General features: G+C 37.5%; 1 protein-coding gene across 7 annotated transcripts in view; it reads left to right on the top strand.

The window, feature by feature from the left end:
• Positions 1 to 22478, top strand: part of CLCN3 (Cl-/H+ antiporter 3) — a 69031-nt gene that overhangs the window by 38389 nt on the left and 8164 nt on the right. For all 7 annotated transcript variants that reach the window (XR_015700039.1, XR_015700040.1, XM_087737579.1 and 4 more), the window contains 9 exons: positions 3839 to 3996; positions 6310 to 6409; positions 8688 to 8875; positions 9571 to 9693; positions 11041 to 11247; positions 13585 to 13665; positions 14920 to 15465; positions 19520 to 19706; positions 21063 to 21461. Coding sequence is in view for 5 of the 7 variants with exons in the window: in XM_087737579.1 (XP_087593705.1) it covers positions 3839 to 3996; positions 6310 to 6409; positions 8688 to 8875; positions 9571 to 9693; positions 11041 to 11247; positions 13585 to 13665; positions 14920 to 15465; positions 19520 to 19706; positions 21063 to 21461 (1989 nt within the window). In the remaining 2 variants the exon portion in view is untranslated. The remainder of the gene's footprint in view (positions 1 to 3838; positions 3997 to 6309; positions 6410 to 8687; positions 8876 to 9570; positions 9694 to 11040; positions 11248 to 13584; positions 13666 to 14919; positions 15466 to 19519; positions 19707 to 21062; positions 21462 to 22478) is intronic.

Below are 22478 nucleotides of genomic sequence, written 5' to 3'. Positions count from 1 at the left end.
TGGATTGTATTTTTTTTCATTCTCATTTAAAAACAAACAAAACTCTGACTTCTTCAGAGATGAGAGGTTTTTTTATGGTGTTGGAATCTACTTTTCTTATTCCAGTTTTGTCCATGTAGCATTTTTGTTTGTTTTTGCTGTACCTTATTCTGGTCAGGTGTCCCAAAGTACAGTGTTTTACTGTTAACCTTAATCCTTATTACAGGTTTTTTCTTTCAACATGATGCAGTATTCTTTATTAGTTTTTTTAGGTTTGTGGGGTTTTTTTTAACAACTTCACTTGAAGCAGTTCTTCAGCACTACCAGAGCTGATTGCTGAGAAAGGATTGTGCTGAAGGCATGGAATTACACGCATGGAAGGATAACAACAGTCACCTGCCTTCCTAGAAAGTAGTTCAGGCAAGACCTACAGTGACTGAATCACCCAAAAGAGAGAATCTTCTTTCCTTGAAGAAGCATGTTGCTTTTATTGTCTAGAAGCTTACTATCTGCAAGCTTGCCTCTGTGATTGCAGCAGCTCGCTAGTTATGTGTTGAGAATCCAGGTTTGTTCAAGATGCTGTTGAAGTGTGCTAATAAAGGGATGCCAGCTACCTTAGTTTTGCAAAGTATGGAAGGATTGTGTTGAATTTGCTTTGTAAGGATTCCTGTGAGTTATATTCAGCCTCTGAGAGGATCAGTATATTACTGTTTGCCTCCCTGTAGTACCATGGGTTAGTTTGGAATAACAGTAATAGTAAAAGTTCTGCCTGCCACTTTTACCATCTGCTTCCCAGTCTAATAAAGCCTTAAGCAAACTCATACGTAACAAAAAGAAGGCTTTACTTTCTTTACAGCTGCAGAATGGCTCAGGTGTGTACATATGGAAAATGGAGGTGTTCTCTTATAGCTAGAGGCTGTGCCTATATACCTTGTGTGCTAAGTGCTTGTTGTGGTTTTTAGGACGAAGGCTGCTTGTATTTTGATGAAAAGCACTTGCATTGAGTTGTAGCCTGAGCAGGAGTCTTGAAACTTGAGGACTGGGGAAAAGGGGGAGGAAGGAAGGGGAAATACTTTCTGAACATTGAGAATGTCCAGAAGGCTACATTTGCTAAATGCTACCATTTATCAGGGTAATGATGATTTCCTGCTTGGAGGTTAGAATGTTGGGGTGAAAAATCTATATTACGGTAAGGATTTTGACAAAATTGAGTTGAAAATAAATTTAATAACACTTCGATGAAACTAGCAATAAATGATGAGAATTTGCATGTGTTTATGCTGATGAGAGTCATTGTCATATCATAATAATCCGTGTTCCAGTATTTGGTGTGCCAACAAATGCTGGCAAAGTAGGAACCTGACACAGTTTCAGTGCGATTTTTATTGTATCCAGGCAATTACCATTCTTTGTAGTCTGCTCCAGGTTCTGCTTGGGGTCTGGTGAAGTGAGTATGGTGCCATCCCTGATGGTTTCCCTGGAGAGAATTCCAATTCAGCACCTTGTGATATGCGTGAAATCATGTGTTACTGTTTGTGATACATTTATAACTCTCAACTCTCCTTTGCCTTGTGTGGCATAGGATTGCACGCTCCTTATAGCTTGATATTGCTTCCTATATAGCAGGGCATAAAACCAACTCCCCTGGGTCAAAGGCAAGCTTTTGTCCTACCATGATCACTGAGGTTCAGGAAACTGCTTGATCACATTGTAACTTTGTAGGAGATTAAATTCAGCCACGGGTTTAATTATTAATTTATGTCCCCTTGCTTTGCGAAGGAGGTTACTTTCATGTAACAATAACGTGTTCATAATGTATTCTGTTATTCTCTTAATTTTGAGAGCTAAACTAATCATTACAGTGTGAATTTTGTTACTACCTCTTCCAGGAGATCAGCTTGCCCTTTCAGCTAGCCAGAAGTGTATCTTAGACTTCCTTTCTAGCTATGAGAATTGGAAATGGCAAGAGAATTGAATCCCTTATCCTAAAGCAAGGTTTTCACAATCGCCTCTATTAGCAAATCTGATTTAATTTGTTGTTGTTAGCCTTTTATTAATGGAAGCATAGGTAATGCTTCTTTACATCTGCCTTAAGAGAGACTAGCAGCAGCTTTGGGTAGAGATTTACAGGGCTTAGCTATGGTGAATGGATGAGGAAGAATTTAATATGGAATAGACTGGGGAAAAAAGCAGTATTAAGAAAGATAGCAGCCAGTCTAGCATGAGAGAATGGTATTGGCATTGTTGAGGAGTTGTCTCCTGCATTTGCATTCTCTTCTTTAAGATTAAAAGGCAATCTTTTTATAGAATTTTATAGAATTTTAAGCTTTTCTATATGTAATGTGTATATGTAATGAATAGTAGTTTGTGTATCTTGAAAATTTTAAATTGTATTTTGTCTTAATAGGTTTTTGTATTATTTTCTTGTGTGTTGTCTTTCACCACTAAGAAAATGTCCAAATAAACACTGCGTTTATATAGCAGGCATAAACAAGACCTCTCAAGGCTGAGGCATACCTTTGTGCCTGAATATAATGCCAGGTGTCACACTGCTTCTGCTAGATCTCAGACTTCACAAATTTAAAGGGAAAATGCACATTTTACCTATGTATAAATCTAATTGTCAGTTGTTGGTGAGAACTGGGGCTGGTGAACTCGGCATTTGTAGCTGATTTTACAGGTAGTGTAACCATCCCAGTGTCAGTCTAGTGAAATGAGTTCTAGTGCCTGTCTGAACTGATAGAAGCCTTGGCCAACTTGGGCCTACATCTTTAAGAATGGAGATTATTGTGGTATGCCATATGCTGTTGGCCAAATTATTTTGTTCTTAGTCAAACAAGTGAGAGTAATCACTCTTCAAATTACTGCCTATATTAACCTCATTATAAATGTTCCCTTTATAGCAGTTACTGTTGCAGAAGCAGTTTGTGTTGGGTGGGCAAATGGTGGCCATGCTATATTTAGGCAGCCATCCAGCAGAAAATTATACTTGGGATCTGTCAGTATACCACAGGAGCTCAAAAAAGCCAAGTTATTACAGAATTGATGACATTTGAAAGCTTAAAAAAAATAAAACTTTCTTGATCACTTGTGAAGAGGGAAGAATTCTCAGTACTCGTCTTGTTCTTCTTATTCTGATCACTAAAAGAAATACTGTTGGGGATATTGCTATGCAAGCTGCTTGTGAAGGAACTAGCTAGTGATAACAAATTAGGAGAAGACATTTTCTTTATACAGTATTTCCAGCTTTCCATGACTGAGGGCTGTTCCGTCAGTTACCTGAAATAAATAAAAATTAAAAAATAAGTATTTGCTTGGCTTTCTGTTACTTTTTAGCTGCACTGATAATCTGCTGATTATGTACTTTAGGTTTAGTTTAGACATGTGGGAGAGATTGGTAATCAGCGGTATGTATATTTAAAAATAACTGGCAACTTACAGAAGTGCTGTGAACTTTGTATCTAATGATCTGTTTTTGTTTTCTTACAGTCAGGTTTTCCTTTGGTAATTCATAAACTGAAATAAACTTCAAGTTAAATGTGTGTCAAAGCTGCTCATTTTTTCCACTTTGTTCTACTGAAGTTTCTCTGGAGACTGCACACAAGAGAACAACAATTTGACTAGTACATTCATATTTAACCAATGGAAATACAAAGTCACTAACATGCAAATTTAACCTACAGATGAGTGACAGAAAAAAATAGTGACATGCAACGTTGAGAGACCTAAATGAAGCAAAATATGCATGTTACAGGAAGTGTCTTAATTACTCGTTCAGAAATTTTATATGCCGCAGTGTTATGAACATTAAAAGGCTTCGTTTATTGCAGAATTAATTCCTGTCTTTCCTCTTCCACAGGAACTCATTATACAATGACAAATGGAGGAAGTATCAACAGTTCAACACATCTACTGGATCTTCTGGATGAGCCAATTCCTGGAGTAGGAACATACGATGACTTCCATACCATTGACTGGGTTCGAGAGAAGTGCAAAGACAGAGAAAGGCATAGACGGGTACTTGAGATAAATAACAATGCTTGGAAAATATTTTTTGTTGGGTATTGGAATTAAGGTCTGACCTAGTATTAAAAAAGCACCGTTTCATTGATACCTGCAGTCCTGCAACAGTATTATAACTTGGAAAGGAAACAGTAATTTAATGGACTGGGAATAATTCCCATCACCCAAATGACATTTTTACAGTACTGCCTTTTTTGCACGCTAGTACATTTAAGGCTATTTTCCAGCGTAGATATATTTGTAATAGTACAATAGTGCTTATGGTGGTATTTGCACAGAAAAGTGAGCACTGGTGTATATTGCTTTTATACTGACACAGGTGTATCTGTGCTACTGCTATGTAGTGCTGCCGTTGTTTGGGTTATGGAAAGCGAAAATCCCAGCTCTAAAACACTTACATCAGTGCATATATGCTTAATAAAAAAGTAGTCTGAATACGTATGTTAAATGTCCTTTCCACTCTCGCATCACAGAACTTGCTTTTCTCTTCTTTATTGATTTCTTCAGAAGATCTTCAAAGTTGAGGCCATTCATCTTTATCAGTGGGCTCTGCAATAAGTTATCTCACGAAACGGACTCAAGTTGTAATAGTCAGCAACATGCTAGATACTGTCATTCATGTAATAGACTTGTTTAATAGCATTTTAAGAGGAAATATGCTATTTAGAGCCTTACTGCCAAATTTTTGGGATGCTTACATTCATTAACCTTAAAAACAGAACAGATGTGGAGATGTGATTTCTCCTAGAATATTTTTAACTAATCAAAATGAACAGTTAAAAATGAATTGTAATTGTATGGAGGGGTCAGGGGAGAGGTTCTTTCAGGTACACCACTGCTTTCTGTGGAAACACCATTTTTAACTTTCTGGAAGCAAATTTAGGATGTATATGCTGATTTACTTTCACACGGTTAAAAAAAAAATCTTACACTAGTTTAAAAAACAAAACATCCGCAATTGCAGTCTCTAGTGCTTTTTTAAGGAAAAGGGATCCTTGGACAATGGATCTGAGAACATGTATCCTGTTTGAATGCTTCTAATGAAAAGTAAGAAGGTGTTTTCCATGTAATACTTTATTTCATAATTTGATGTCTAAGCAGTAATTAACACCATCTTTACACTGCAGATGTGTAGGTTAGTGTCCAGTGGATACGCCATTGGATAGAATGCTGGGCCGGACCAAATCCTGGCAAGGCAGATCACACCTGGAAATGGGTTATCTGCAGTGAAGTCTCACAGCTGTTACTCATTTTAATGTCCGAGACCAGAAAAGTCAGACAAGACAGTTCACAGTTTGTCACAGAACTGCTGTGAAATTTGTAAATATGCCCTGAATGATAGGAGACTGGCCATGTAATTGAAGATGTAGGAAGAAGAAGGAATAAGTACTAGTTCATGGTGGTTTTGAAACACATGCTACTGTAGAAACAACTTTTTTAATTAAAAAAAAAAAAAAAAGGTTTGAGAATCTCACAAATGTAGAGGAAACTATAAAGTATATTTATTTGCTTTAGGGGTGGTATTTTTTTCTAGATTTCCTTGTCTAGTATTGTGCTTTCTTGGTTTGGTGGGTTTTGTTTGTTCCCCCCCCCCCCCCCGCTGTTTGTTGCACATACTTTCTCCCTCCTTTTACAGTATGAAAAAAATAATACGAATAGGATCCAATTACATAAGGTTTAATCATAAAACAAGTTATGCACAAATTTCAGCTAAGTGCACAAAGTAAAGTAAATAAGGCTAAAATAAGAATTACTATTTTTTTCAGTACAATAACTTTAGATGTCATCAGTAATAGTTATCTAGAAGTATTATAGGGTAGTTATCCAGTTTTTGGTATTGTTTTATTTTTGTGTGGTTTTTAGTCTAAAGATAAAAGAAAGATGTTTTCATTTGAAATAGAAGTTTAGGAATTTGAATTGTATGGAATAGCTTATTGGTAGTACACTGACAGTTTATTTGAGGTTCAACAAAAAATAATTTAAGATTTAGGAGAGAAATAATTATACAATTACATGTTTTAGATGAGTATCATAGAAAGTATTCATTTGTCCTAATAATGCATTTCCTGGGTTTTAGTTCTTTAAATTAAGCAAATTTACTTTCCTCTGTCAGTTGTTCGATGTATGAATAACCAAGCTGATTTATCTACGTAAAGCACTAAATACAAGGAGAATGTTTGCAGCTTAAAGAGAGGGTATATTTGCCTGCAGCTTGCATCATGCAGTTTGTATCTCATACTTAGTTTTTTTTCTCCTACCCATATTATGGAAACACATATAAGTATACATAATAATTTCTTTTTGCAGATTAACAGCAAGAAGAAGGAATCAGCATGGGAGATGACAAAAAGTTTGTACGATGCATGGTCAGGATGGCTAGTAGTCACACTAACTGGTTTGGCATCAGGTAAATTAAACAACAGAGGATTTCTTTCTTACAGTTGTCAGCAAGTATAGTTACTGTGCTTTTCATTTGTGTGTTATCCACCAACCTGGATACGTGCTGGTTCAGACTACTACTGTAATTCCATGAGGGAAGGAAAAGGTTGACTGTCTTGATTTACAGACTTAAGTGTTTTGAGGGGAGGGTTTACTAATCAAATGGAAAACAAAATCCTCACTGAATTTAGTGAGAGTTTCTCAGCGTTATTGAACTTTCACCTACTAAACTATCAATGGTTTTTTATCCTGTGATCGAGATTGGTGTTTTCCCTTTCTGTTAAATTTTGCTTTTTTCCTGTAGGATTTCTTGTGAAAGTGTATTAATTGATTGTGCTAGATGGTTTTTCTACTATGAATTTGTTTTGGGTTTTGTTGTTTTGTTTTGTTTTCCCAGGAACTTTAATGAACCCATTAGCTTATTCCATATGGACCAGAAAGTAGCTCTGGTATGTGTGTGGTTTCGGTAAACACACTTCCTTGTAAAGCATGTGCTTATACATGAGCAAAGTCTAGCTATATGTTTATGTCATACCTTTCTAGAGGTTGTTACACAGAAAATATTAGCTTTAGCAGGTAGAGTTTGTTGGCCTCTACTTCAACTCTATCTTTTCTTTTTAAGGTATTTTAGGATGAGTTTTACACCTAAAATCATCTGATAGTTTGTGGCCCCACTGTCATGCAGTGCTGCTTTGTGTCGGCATAGTTTGGAGTGACCAAAATGTGCAGGAGTGAGACATCACGAACTTTGTGCCCAGTTTTTCCAAAAAAGTATTTCAAACAGAGATCTTAGATTAAATGCTAGGAAAATTGGATTAGTTGCAGAGTATGGCTATGCCTGTTAAAAAGGCATGGTAACTGTATAATTACGACTTAAATATATACATAATCACTTTCACAAATTGCGTATAAATTAATACATATGCAAAGTTTGTAGCATGTTTATATACCTCTGAATGTACAAACTGGGAGTGTATAATTAATGGAAATTGCTTGTGATAATTTGGGTGGGAACGTGCAGTGTTGTGTTTCCACCCCCCAAGCTGCTGTATATTAAAATTGCTTTACAATGTTTCTGAGCAACAAAGCGAGCAAATTCTGCCTGTGAACATTCCTAGGTTTTTCAGTTTCAATTGCTTTATGTTGTATGTGTCTAGTGAACCTTAAATGGTATAACCTTGATTTCAGTCATGGGGAGATCTTATGTTTATGTATTTTAATCAATTTGGTTAAAATTTTGTTCTACTGAAATACTGTCTTTGACTTTGGTTGGTTCAGGATCTCAAACTGAGGATCTATCAATATTAGTAAATATAAATTAGTAAATCGGAGATAATTCTCTGCTACCAACTTACACAAGTAAATTGTGGGTGTTTCTAGACAGCTATTTCTAGTAGTGACTAATACCTTAAAAATAGTAGATTATAACTAATTAACAGTTGTACATGTTCACAAAAATATTTACTTTAGAAGTAGTTTTTCAGTATACTGTTACCATGAAAAACTCTCCTGCTTTTGTAAAATAAAGGTGTTTTTTAATTATTTTTTTTAAATCCTTGGAAGCAATTTCCGAAGTAATGCCTGTTTTTTGAGGACTCTTCGGCAAGTTTTCTACATGTAGTTACAACACAGAATCCCTCTTAAGCTTTGAGTTTGTGAACTGCTTAGTGTCTATACTGTTTGTTACCTGCAGTAGGAATTTTACATGCTCACTGTGTTACAGAATTAAGTCATTTTGCACATGGATCACATGAATGTCATCAGGGTTTATTTGGTGTTTTATTTATGTTGTTCTAAAACTGTTGCTGGCAAGGTAGGAATTATTTTCTCCAAGTATGCTGTTCTGTACAAAACATAGTAGAATAGTTCATGAGTTCTCTGAGGCATGGCAAGGTAGTTTTATCAGACGGTCTGTTGTCTTTTTCATCACAAAAACGTGTCAGTCCTCTTTTGATTCTTAACTCCTTAGTTTTGGTGGACTGTTGGAGAACTGTGGCATAGGAAAGAAAAAAAAGATGCATTTAATTTGGGAAATACACAAGGTACTAGATTCTTCAGCAAATACTAATCTTACTGTATTGCAAATAGGATATACTCCTGGGAATCAGTAATATTTTAAATGTTGATTTCTTTAGGTTTTCTGTAACTTCAATTTACATCAATTAATACCAGCACACTTCTTCATTTTAGCTGTGTGTGTTATGCCTATTTACCAGAATATAAATACGAAACTGTTTCTACAACAGGGGCATTGGCAGGATTAATTGACATTGCTGCTGACTGGATGACTGACTTAAAGGAAGGCATTTGCCTTAGTGCTTTGTGGTTTAACCATGAACAGTGTTGTTGGGGTTCAAATGAGACCACATTTGAAGAGAGAGATAAATGTCCGCAGTGGAAAACATGGGCAGAACTAATAATTGGGCAAGCAGAAGTAAGTATATACCCATTCTTTGATGGTCTTGCTCAACAGGTTGACTGAACATGGAAAGAAAATAATGGTCTTAAAGTTAGGGTACTAAACATGGATTTGGGTTGTACTGTTGGCTCCATTTTTTCAGCATTTGAATTGATTAATAGGTCAAAGTGTAATAAATGTGCATTCCATGCACTGCAAGGGTGCTTGGAGTGTTGCGGGTGTAAGGAAGTTAGAAGAATATAGAACTGTTAATAACACAAGAATTTCTATTCTTGATCATAGCTACACATAAAAAAAATAAAAATGGAATTTGTGGTGTTCTCCAATAACTAAAGAATAGATTGGTTTTATTTTTTTTTACCACAAATTTTTTAAAATAAAGAAGATTTACTCAGCATTCAGTAGATTTTAGCAGCTAAGAGCTATTAAAAAAAATACCTGTGCTGTGTTTATTTTTTCTTTTTAAGATGAAGTGTTAGAACACTTTCTACCTTGTATAACCCAGTCTTTGTTGATGTGCAGGCATCGTGACTTTATGCTCTTCAAACAAAACTCTCTCTTTCTTGGCTTGGTAATACTTACTGTCCCTCACAATGTGTGCATAAGTGTACTTGCAGCAAGAGTACTTCTGGGTTATTTTCAGTAGTGATTTTGCTCCTACATCAAATTTATATTCTGACTTTTTTTTTGGTATTTGTTTTTGCTTTTAGGGTCCAGGTTCATACATAATGAACTACATAATGTACATTTTCTGGGCTTTGAGCTTTGCCTTCTTAGCAGTTTCTCTGGTGAAGATATTTGCTCCCTATGCCTGTGGCTCAGGGATACCTGAGGTGAGGTCTAACTAATATATACATTATAGATGTTTCATATTAATGTGGAAATTCCTGCTGCCTTACAGGGTGAGAGGGAAGACAAGAGGGAGTGCCCTGTGACTTTGATGAAATACGTTAATACAAGTATTCAAATTGAAATAATGTAATTGTGCTAATTGTTGCTGAGAAAAATACCCCAAGTTTCAGAGAATCTCCCAAGTTTGTAGATTTTGTTGCATGATTCTGGCTGGACTACTTTTTAAGGAAGCATTTAGCTTAAGAGAGTAGACTTCTGAAGAGTGATTTCCAAAGCTCCCCCCAATCCCCACCCTCCCTGTGGTGGTAACAGAGCCGTGGTTCATTGACAGAATGCAGGTCCTTTGATACAGCAATTGATCTTTTGTTGCACTGGCTTTAATCACCTTAACTAGCACAAACCATCAGACAGTCACAAAGTAAAATGTGCAATATCTTCAAAAACTCATTCTTTCTACAATTGCTGTCTGCTGCTATACACAGAATGGGAGGGCAAAACCCAAAGTCAAAGTCTGGTCAGTGTCACTTCTCCAGTCATTCTGTAAATATTTCTTTATGTATGTCTACTGTAGAAGCTGAAGGACAAATCCTGTCTCTGAATAAGCCTGGAGTAGTTCTGTGCCGTTATTCCAGGAGAGATTTCATCCTAAATTGGTTTCCAAATTTAGCTAACCTTTACTTTCTAGACACAGCTGCCCAGTGTTTTGTGTATATCCTATTTATAGACATGTTGTCCTTTCCTATGATAACTATATTATTTCCTATATATGGTCATATTTTTCAGGCTAATAATATGACACTGTTAGGCAAAGTAATACCTTAGGCACGTGGCACATCTTTTCTAGTGAAAAAAGGCTGATCTTTTCCATCTTTATGTCAAGGAATCTACTGTTAAATTTTTATGTAGAGATGGTAAAACATAAGGAGAAAACAGAGAGGAGTAAAATTGGTTCAAATGTGATATTGCTACAATAGATGTCCTTGAGTATAGTTTGTGCAGGTTTATTTTTCCTTTGGGAGTTTTCTGATTTGATAATTCACATCATAAACCAATGAATGCAGTCACAGACGCTATTGCAGATTAATTTTCTACTAAATGTAATTGATAATGTTGTTGTATGTTATTGTCCAGTGTTTAAGAGTAAGTTGCAAATAGAAAGCCTCTGGCAACCAGATGGACTCAGTGTAGCAATCTGAACAATACATGTTCTAAAGTGCGATAGTCATTTGAAAAGGCTATTTTTGAAGTTACACAACTAAAATGATAGATGTAATTATTTTCTGAAGAAAGGAGAATACAGTAACATATTATTTTTTTCTTTCTTCCAGATAAAAACTATTTTGAGTGGCTTCATCATCAGAGGTTACTTGGGGAAGTGGACTTTGATGATAAAAACAATTACTTTAGTCTTGGCTGTCGCGTCAGGTTTGAGTTTAGGAAAAGAGGGTCCCTTGGTACATGTTGCCTGCTGCTGTGGGAATATTTTTTCCTACCTCTTTCCAAAGTACAGCACAAATGAAGCTAAAAAAAGAGAGGTAAGTTCTTGCAAAAGCATTTCCAGAATGTATTGAATACCCATGCATTTACACGAATTTGTTTAAAAGATGATATTTGTTCTCTTGGATGGTGTTTAGGCTTGGATTATGAATGTTATTTATTGTATTAAGAACAATGTATTATCCCTAGCATTCTCCAAGGTAAATTGCTTCCATGTCAGAGGAAGTTTGTGTTTCTCGCGCATCAGAGACCATTTGATTTTACTTAAATTCTTTCTGTTCTTTGCTCTGCATTTTGGTAATTGATGAGTGTCTTCAGTTGTGACGACAGCAGAGGACTTTTGAACCCATGAACAAAGTATTCCTGGAAAAGGGTTGGTGACAACAGTGTTTCTGCTCTATTTCAGTTTGTCGTTGTTAGTGAGAGTGTGGTGGGTTAGCCTAGGTGCCCACCAAGCCGCTCTGTTACCCCTCCTCCTCAGCAAGACAGCAGGAGAAGACAAGATGAAAAGCTCGTAGGTCAGGATAAGGACAGGGAGATCACTCCCCAGTTACCATCACAGGCAAAACAGACTAGACTTGAGGAAGATTGCTTTATTGCCAGTTAATAAGAGAGTAGGATAGTGAGAAATAAAAACAAAACTAAAAACACCTTGCCCCAGCTCTCCCTTCTTCCCAAAGTGGCACAAAGGGATGGGGGACAGGGGCTGCTGTCAGTTTGTAATGCTTTGTCTCTGCCGCTCCTATCTCCTCATGCTCTTCTCCTGCTCCAGCATGGGGTCTTACCCATGGGAGACATTCCTTCACGAGCTCCTTCAGCATGGGTCCTTTCCATGGGGTGCGGTCCTTCAGGAACGGACTGCTCTAGCCTGGATCCCCCACAGCCTGCAGTTCCTGCCAGAAAACCCATTCCTGCGTGGGCTCCTCTCTCCACGGGCCCACAGGTCCTGCCAGGAGCCTGCTCCAGGGCAGGCTTCCCACGGGGTTACAGCCTCCTTCAGGCATCCACCTGCTTTGGCATGGGGTCCTCCATGGGCTGCAGGTGGGTATCTGCTCCACTGTTAACCTCCATGGGCTGCAGGGGGACAGCCTGCCTCACCATGGTCTTCACCAGGGGCTGCAGGGGAATCTCTGTTCCGGTGCCTGGACCACCTCCTCCCCCTCATTCACTGGCCTTGGTGTCTGCAGGGCTGTTCGTCATGTTTTTCTCACTCCTCTCAGCCACTGTGCAGTGTTTTTTTACCCTTTCTTCAGTATCTTATCACAGAGGCACCACCAGCATCACTGACGGTCTGAGCTTTGGGCAGCAGCGGGTCCATTTTGGAGCCAGCTGGAACTGGCTCTATCAGATGTGGGCGTAGCTTCTGATGTCTTCTCAAGAAAGCTAGCCCTGCAGCCCCCCCCCCCCCCCCCCCCAAACCTTGGCATGTAAACCCAACAGAGCGCGCCATGCTAATGAAAGCAAGTATAGTAATAGAAAGTAGCAAGATTTAACATACTTATTAATTCAATAAAGTTTTTGTATTGTAAAATAAAAAGGGTGTCATCCTAGCTTTGCCTCAGTTCTCAGGCTCAACTTCTACTTCTAGAAGAAGACAGGAGAACATGGGAAATTTGGGTTCACTTCCTATTTCAAAGCTGTTCATTCTTAAATCATTTAACTTACCTGTGGTTTAGCTGCTTATCTCAGAATAATATAATAATTCTTTGAGTTTCTCTGTATATTCCTCCACAGGTGTGTAAGGGCTAGTACCTGGGGGTCAGTGTTCTTGCAAGGAATTTGTCCAATATTTTTATAATTAGCACGCACTTTAACCATCCTTATATATTGAACATAGTTCATCCATGATGCTGTAGGACCAGCTGATGCTTCAGTTCCTCTTAATCTCTCCCTTAATCTCAGTTCACCTCAGATCTTTTTGCAAGTTTTTGCTTGAAGACTATTGAGCGCAAATCTCCAGGACTGATATAAAAGCTATGTGGTCTGTCATCGATTTTTGTCCCTTGAATAATATTTGTGATTGGTGGACTTCTCTGCCACACACATCTAGCACAGAGAAAGCTTACTACAATTTATTGAAAATGAGATATCAGCAGTTTCATACTGAAGCACAGACTCCTTTGGGTGCTTCGCCGGGGAGGCTTTGAGCAGCGTCCTTGGCGTTGTCATGGCTAGTACCTGGTCGGTGGCTGCTGTGGCCACTAGCCTTATCTTATGAGCGTTCTGATACATTTACTTGACGCTTTTCTGTGAACAAGTCTGTGTGTCCTTGATAGAAACACAGAAGAAACTGATAACTGTAATGAGATTCTGTTCTTCATGTTTAAAGTATATCACAGACTGCAACAAAAACCCTCACCATTGTTCTTTTCCAGGTGTTGTCAGCTGCCTCAGCAGCAGGAGTATCTGTAGCCTTTGGTGCCCCAATTGGTGGAGTCCTTTTCAGTCTGGAGGAGGTATGTCAAGAGATGGCACTGAAGGATAGATGTTAAAAAAAAAAAAAAAAAAAAAAATCTCTTTTAGCATGAATAATCTCATAGTCCTTAAGAGTCCTAAGAAGAGAATTATTTTTGGACCCATGCTTCAAAGTCAAGAGTCCTGTTACCAGCAAACTCCTAAAGATACTTTTTCTTTTCTTTGGATGAATGTCAGCTTTGCTTTATTCTCAGTTATATTTTTCTGGAGAAGGGCTGAGTCCAGTTAATAATTACAGTTTACATACAGATAGAGATACAGCAGTTTTTCACTCTAGGAGTGTACTGTAAAAAAAAAAAATCGTGCTCTTTTTCATTTTCAAAGAGGCTTTAGAAACCTATTTGACGGTTTTATGAAACAAGTTTTTAAACATTACTTTTCATGAAGTTTCAGACACTAAACACAATTGGATATGTTAATAATTAAAAGGGCAAATATGCTATAAAACTGATGTTCGAGGCAACCAAACTCTCTTCTCCAAAAAATGTTTCATATTAAATTAGTTTTTGTTAGTTGGTTTCAAAATACGTAAAAATGTTATTTAGATCATTAGCATTTTTAAAAAAACTAAAAATGTCAAAATCTCTGAATTGAAAAAAGGAAGCAAAATATTCTTTCATGTATAATTTTGCTGTATCATTAGGGATTTTGAGGAATTCCTTTGTTGCCAAAAAAAATGACAAAAAAGCTCAGAAGAAAACTCTCTTGAAATTCAGATCAGGCTATGTGGGGCTTACATATGAAATTTCATGTTCTGTTTTGAGGAATTTTTTGTGTTTTAATCGTACTTCATAAAAAGAACACATCTGCCAGAAACCTTTCAATGTGGGTTGAATGGAGATGAATTATTAGCAGGACATTTGAGAGAGCAGCTCGTACAGAGTTTGGTTCTTATGAATACTGAATACTAGCAAGAGATACTCATAAACAGAGAAGCTTTTGAACATAAATTACTATGCATTATTTCCTGAAAGTTTTAAAACAGCAGTGGCTTCAATACTGCTTTAGTATTGTCTTTAAAACTGATGTAAGTATGAATCGTTGTAGAGCTTTATAAACACGTAGTATGTGCTGGAGCGCCAGTGCTCCAAGTGATAGGGATAATACTGATAATGTAAGAGTACTTTTCTTTAGCATATACCATGTGAGCGGCAGTACTGTAACACGGGCATAAAACAGTCTTTCCAATATTTTTAATTGAATCGCTAATAATTCTCACGTATTGCCTTTTGCAGGTCAGTTACTATTTCCCACTGAAAACTTTATGGAGGTCATTTTTTGCTGCTTTAGTAGCTGCATTTGTTTTAAGGTCCATCAATCCTTTTGGTAATAGCCGCCTGGTTCTTTTTTATGTGGAATATCACACTCCTTGGTACCTTTTTGAACTGCTTCCTTTTATTCTTCTGGGAGTATTTGGTGGGCTCTGGGGAGCGTTTTTCATCCGAGCAAACATCGCATGGTGTCGTCGACGCAAATCTACGAAATTTGGGAAGTATCCTGTCCTGGAGGTTATTATTGTTGCAGCAATAACAGCTGTCATTGCATTTCCTAATCCGTATACAAGGCTAAACACCAGTGAGCTTATTAAAGAGCTCTTCACAGACTGTGGGCCATTAGAATCCTCCTCCCTCTGTGACTACAGAAATGATATGAACGCAAGCAAAATAGTAGATGATATTCCTGACCGTCCAGCAGGCACTGGAGTCTATTCAGCTATATGGCAGTTGTGTTTAGCACTCATATTTAAAATAATCATGACAGTTTTCACCTTTGGTATCAAGGTAAGTGTGAATGCAGTGGCTGCATCATCTGCTGTGATTATTTAATTATTGCCTTTCTCATTTTCCATCTCTCAAAGCTAGCAGCTTTGTTTATAGAGTTTTTTTCATGTGTAGTTCTTTTTAAAAAAAGGTCTTTTTACTGTTGATTAGTAAGCAATTCTTGTAGAAAACAATATTAATTAAATTCAAACTAGCCCTTTGTTCAGCTGAATAGAAATGCATGCTAAATTTAATAGGGAACAGTAACCATGTGGGTGGATGGCTGTTTGTACGGGCCTGATTCAGCAATAAGGATGATTCTAAAATTTCCAAGAGCTGAGTTCAGCTGAGTTCAAACATAATCACTCAGATTCCCTAGTCCTGTCACATGGAAGAAGAAAAGATTGTACCTCTTGAACAACTTGTAGGTTTGTTTTTTTTAATCCCCTCTCTGCGTTTATCACATAAATGTGATTACTGCAGACTGTCAAAGGGAGCCGATGATCATTTCTTTCCTGACATTTCCAGTATTGCATGTCATGACTAGAAAGTGGGCTTTGTTTGTGTGACTGTAATGGGAATTTCTTCTCCAATACAAAGCAGCATGATTTTTGTCTTTCCTGGTCATTTCGTAAATCTTCAGCTTCTCTCCAACCTGTGGCTGTTTTCTGAATGACATACAACTACCATGCCTTCATCAGTTTCTGTCTTGTCAGGCTCCCTTCGTAGTTTTTTGCAACTACACCATTATCAAACACGTCTTAACACAAACGTATTGTTGAATGTTCACTAAGCAGGGTTTGTGTTTAAACTGGCTTTAACTTTTCAGTCTACGTTGCCGTTCCACGTAACTGCATGCTTAAGAAAACACTTTTTTTACTGTGAGGGGGGTTGAACGCTGGAATAGGTTGTCCAGAGAACTTGTGGAGTCTCCATCCTTGGGGTTACTCAAACCCTGACTGGATGCAATCTTGGGCAACCTGCTGTAGTTGCCTTCCTTGAGCAGAGGTGTTGCACTAGACAATCTGGAGTGGTCACGTCCAACCTCAACCATTCTGTCATTCTGTAATTGATAGAACAATATCGTGTTGTGTTTCTCACATGTTGATATATTAGAAGATGTTGCAGTCCGTTATTTGAAGTTATTTTCCATATATTGGCTGATGGGTAAGAGAAATCCATTGTGTGTATTTTAAATGCTGGTCTTCCATAGATCAAAACCTCAGACATTATTCTATAACATGACCACTCCGATCTGTTGTATTCACTTACTGTATTTCACTTATATCTAGGGCTCTGCCCTCCTAAGCATTATAACATTTCTTACCATTCCTGCGTTTGTGTGCATCTGGCTCTTTCTCATGGAATTGTCACCACGGGATCACACCTCCTGTATTAGAATTCACTAGATGACAGAAGGGTAGAGCTTACACTTCATTTGGTTTTGGTTCCTTTTCTCATAAATTCAGCACTTGCAATTTGGTGGAAATATTTTTGTGAAGTTGTAAGAATATATTTATCACTCTGCCAATAGGCAAGGAGTCATGCTGTTGTCATTGATGGGACTGTGCTACATACATTTCTCTGAAGCTTTAAAGCACGGGGCTGGTTAGAGTGTCTGGAGATCTGGAGAAGGGGATGTCACTTTAATGTTATATTTATTTGCATTTTAAGTTTTATTTGTATAAAAGGAGGAGAAAATTCAAAATTAAAAAAAAAGACAGACAACTGTGTCATTTAAATCATTATTAAGGATCCTCTGGGCTGTCCGGGTCTCTGCCCGGAGCTGTAGCCATGTGCAAACACACAGGTCTCCCCCACAGCAACTGTTTTCCGTGAAGTAAGCAAAGCAACTTCGCTGCTGCCTGTGGGGCATGGTGACTCCTGCTGCTCTTACCGCCATGAGCAAGGATCACCAGGAAGCTGATCTGGCAGTGGTTTGTTGGGGTTCTTTGGGTTTTTGCTTTTGTTTTTTCAGTTCAGGCTTTTGTACACATACTGTACTGCTTGTTATCGGTAGACTCCTTACTGTGTCTAAATGCTGATGATCAACAGCTGGGGTGAGATTACAGCTTTGCCTCAGAACCTGACTGGTACGCAACTGCACTACCGAAGAAGTGGAAAGTTGCACCCATATCCTGATTCCTTGCTTGTTTCAAAGATGATACGTGTGCCACAGAATAAATCTTTTCCTCTGTAGCATAACTTGAGTTAGGCTGGCATGCACTGGAGGAGAAAGCTGAGACAAGGTAGAACCTAGCTTTTTTTTCCTTGCCTCCTTCTCAGGGAAGGTTCCTCTCCACTTTGTGACTTGTGATTCAGAGGCTTATGCAAACAAATGCAGCTGGAAAATCATAATTACAGTTAGACTTGTAACCATTATCCACATGTGATGAAAGGAGGAGAAGGAGCTAGATGCATAAAAATAGATATAGATACATCCATTACAATTTGGATGCAGTTTCCGTGTGGAGACTGGATTTCTGTGGCATACTGCCGTAGCAGACTAGAATCTGAGGCAGTTTCAAAGATTTATTCCATTACTTTTATATCTGAAATGTTATTTTTTCTGGGTGCTATTGAACTGTTCACCAAGAAGGAGTTTCACTCAAGAAAAAAATTTGGATTTTAACAGTTAGAAAGGGCTTTAGATGCATGATTAATTGTGGAAGTAACAGAAGTGATATAAGTGCACAATTTGGATGTTACACTAAAATAATAGCATTGAATAGTTACCTCGATCAGTACTGAAATACTAGGTAATTCAGGATGGGAATGAAGGGCTATTAAACTTTTTCCCCAAAGCCTGTGCTGCTGGCTTTCAAACACAGTTTGCTATCTTTGTTTGTCCTTGGTTTGTCTGTTAGAAGAGATCTTTGCAATCATAAATGTTGGCGATGATGATGGTGATGCAAATAGATTCTGAAATGCAGTTCTGTACCGGCTATTGGATTCCATGGCAAAATCTATAGTTTGGAATTGCACAATACTGAAATTTCACAGCTGTACTGTAGGAAAAAAAATTATGCGTCCTGTTATACCAGGAGCGCAGTTTTTTAATTAAGTTATTTTGACAAGATGGGTTTAGGTGCATTTAGACAAAAAGTAAAAATTCTACTACTTATTTGTAGTCAGATCTGTACCTCAGTCACAGTAGAAAATATTTTGATACTAACAACTGCTGTGAGGAGAAGCAGTGGGCATTTCTAGTTTAATGAGACCTTTAGACACCAGTATGTTTTTTGGAAAGATTAGCTGCCTAAGGAGGAGAAAAGATAGACTACAGCGGTTTCTCAGATGAACCCTCCCTCCTTATGAAGCTGCTGATAAAAGCAAGACTTGCAGTAATATTTTACTAAGCCATGTTAGTATGACAAGGCTGTGTGACCTCTTCAGGTTTTAGTAAATAACAGAAAAACAGTTTAAATAACTAAAATTACAGTCAGAACTTTTTTTTTTTTACAGTAATGTGTTATCTTCTTTTTGCAATGAGGGTTGTCCTGCCTTTTTCTTTCTTTGTGTATTTAGCATTCTATATACACAACTTTGTATGGGGAACTGCAGTATAGTAAGCAAAGCTTCTTCCAGAAATCACCTATTTAGCTGGCCATCTAATTTATAGCAGTGTTAGGAAGCGGTTTGGGAAGGCAGTCCTGTGTGCAAAGCTTGTTTAGTAAGTGAATGTTGACTCAGAGGAACATGAAGTAATAAGGGAGATGGGAAATAGTAAGGGACACTTTTTTCAGTACTAGTGGCGCAGCTCAGACTGGACACAGAATTGTGCTGTTGGCACCGAGAGTGTAGTTTATGGTCCTGTATTGGTGATAGATTTGCTCTTAAATGCAGTAAAACATAAACATACGTGCTCATAAAATGGATTCAGCTAACCAGGTTGATCAGAGGTATCAATAGCATTGTGTTAAGTTTTACTAACCTTGCAGTGTGAATCTACATGTTTTTAACGTGGCAATTTGAGCATTTGCATCTCTTTTGGAAAAAAAAAAAAATATTTGTAAAACTATGCATCAGGTATGTTCCCATCAGCGTGACAACAGTTCTTCTACTTTTGTTGCAGGTTCCATCTGGGTTGTTCATACCTAGTATGGCAATTGGAGCAATAGCAGGAAGGATTGTAGGAATTGCAGTGGAGCAGCTGGCTTACTACCATCATGACTGGTTCATTTTCAAGGAGTGGTGTGAAGTTGGAGCTGACTGTATTACACCAGGCCTTTATGCCATGGTTGGTGCTGCTGCGTGCTTAGGTAACCAAAATATAACAAAGTAAATAAGTATCTGATTTCTTGTGTGTTGCCAAAATAATGATTAAAAATGGAGATACACACGTGCAGGTTTGGAACACCTTTTTATATGGACTTCTCTCTTTTCAGAATAATACATTCATATCTCCATACGAGACCATCAGATCCTTGTGCTCTGAGGAAGAATAACGTGAAATTTAAATTGATGAGAAACAGAAGAATTTAAATAGTAGTGTTTGCTTTCTCTTTTTGGTATCAAGAGGTGTCATTACTACATCAGTCAGAAAAATCAGTTTCTTGAAATGTATGAAGTAGAGGATTTGCCCAGTCAAGTGCTGTTGAAATTATTACAAGGAGGTGACATGATCAGCTGCCACATCTACATGAATTGCAAAAAATGCTCTTGAAATTCATAATCCAAACAAAACTTTCAGAAGTGTCTGATGATGTGAGGAGTCCAGCTTGAGATATTTTTAAGAAGTCTGATTTAAAAACTGTTGAAAATCAGCTTCGTGGAAGGAGGCTTAAGTTGGGCACCTAAACGAGGAGAGGTTTTCTGAAGGCCTTGCCTTGTCCTAGCTTACAACTTCATTGCCTTAGAAATTAAACTTAAAAGCTATTTGTACAGATTTTGCAAAGTAGTAGACCTTTTCCTTAAGGAAAAGTGCATTTGAGCAACCAAATAAACTAGTGGTACAAATGTAGTTTTTGAAGAGGTGGCTTTGTCTTCTAATAGATCAACTTGAATCACTTCGGAATGCATTGAAAGAAAGATCGTATCCTTTTATTGAATGAAGCTATGGCATTGGAAACCTTGGCAGAAAAAACATCTTGAATAGTAACAACAGAGAAGTATAATCCCTGTCTTCTCCCATTGTCCAAGAAAGACCATCAGCTCAAAATTCTCTTTAGCTTTTATGATTTAGCAACAGCATTAAATTCCTAATCCTTTGGACAGCATAGCTGTTGAATTGCTACCTGTGACTTCCTTGCCTTAGTTCCATTCTTTTTCCAAATTCTTATCTTAATGGATTTCCTTGCATTTCTCAGTATCTTTAACCTAGGTCTGGTATGGAGAAATACATAGTTTTATTCTTAGTTTACATGAAAGAACTGCATATATTTTTCAAATCCCTTTATTCTCTGACTTTCTAGGAATTTTCCCTAAAGCACACTTTTACTTCTAAAAGTTTTGTGTTCATTTTTCCTGTCTGCTCCTGTTTGTATTATACAGAATTATGTTCGTCAGGTATCCTTTAATGGCAAAGTTATGTTTGTAGTTCTCAACAGGAAGGCAGGAAATTCTAAATTCATTGTTATCTGATACTAGAATGTTACTGGCTCCCATTTTTCTTGCAGGTGGTGTGACAAGGATGACTGTGTCCCTCGTAGTTATTGTCTTTGAGCTAACAGGAGGGCTGGAATATATTGTGCCCCTAATGGCTGCAGTCATGACCAGTAAGTGGGTAGGAGATGCCTTTGGTAGGGAAGGCATCTATGAGGCACACATCCGACTGAATGGATATCCTTTCTTGGATGCAAAGGAAGAATTTACTCACACTACACTGGCTGCTGATGTCATGAGACCTCGAAGAAGCGATCCACCTTTAGCAGTTCTGACGCAGGATAACATGACAGTCGAAGACATAGAAAACTTGATCAACGAAACCAGCTATAATGGTTTTCCTGTTATTATGTCAAAAGAATCGCAGAGGCTAGTGGGCTTCGCTCTAAGAAGAGATTTAACTATTGCAATAGGTAATTATCTTCCGGTGTTGCATGATTGTATATGCCAATTTAAATGATTTTATAGCTTAAAACAGAATTTACGCTGTGTTTCTAGACTAACTTCAGGTTCAGATACCTTGCACAGGCTGTCTATTCCTTTATTGAAGTATGTGATTATCTTCAATAGCAGTCTCTGAAATGGAGAAAATGTTAATCTCTTTGTCGTAAAAACAAGAGTTGTCATACAGAAGTAGGCCACAACGTCGTCTAGTCTGGTATTTTTGTTTGTTTTGAGGCTTTTGCTAGTATCTCTCTCCCTCAAGTGACGCTACGTTAACATTCTTCTTCAAAATTGAGTAATTCTCATTTTAGAACAGCGGGATTCTGCGAGAATTACTGTCCAAGTAATCTTAAAATTTAAATGTTTATCGTACTTCTCTCCGACAGTATGTTATTTACTGTTGCTATAACAACTAAGATGGTATTATGGAGAGGTAAGTGAAATATTAATTATTTTAGGTTTCTGTTTTTCAATTTGTTTGAGTAATGGGAAACGTGGCCCTGGGCACATGAGCACGCGAGCCCTGTTTGGGCCCCCTTTCTCTGCGTGAGTATTAGGACTTGTGTGATACTTGTGACAATGCTTTGCGCACTGGCAAGAAAAATTCTGTGTATTTTGAGGATACTATCATAACCAAAGGAAAAAAATCATTATTATGTAAGAAAACATTACAAAACTGTAACATTTGGTGCATGAAATCAGTGATGGAAGTTGCATCTTAAACTACTTTTTTTTTAATTCATAAGATTGTACATTGCCAAGTATCTCTTTAACAAAGACACTGGAGAAAGAGACACAAAAGTCTCCTGAAACTTCTTAAAAAATGTTTTGTGAACACAACACTATTTACTTCAGTAAAACTTGTGTCTGTGGTGTTAATACTGTGTATACTATGATATTACACTAGATAGGATGTATAGGAATGTCCAAAACTTGGAAATTTATAGACATCATACTGTTGGAAGTTTGCATTTACTTAAGAGTAA

The sequence above is a fragment of the Nipponia nippon genome, unplaced genomic scaffold (genome assembly GCF_047370975.1).
Source record: "Nipponia nippon isolate SJK-2023a ecotype South Korea unplaced genomic scaffold, ASM4737097v1 scaffold_6, whole genome shotgun sequence".
In the NCBI taxonomy this organism is placed as follows: Eukaryota; Metazoa; Chordata; class Aves; order Pelecaniformes; family Threskiornithidae; genus Nipponia; species Nipponia nippon.
Note: the sequence above shows the minus strand (reverse complement) of the source record. Positions and strands in the feature narration are given on the sequence as shown.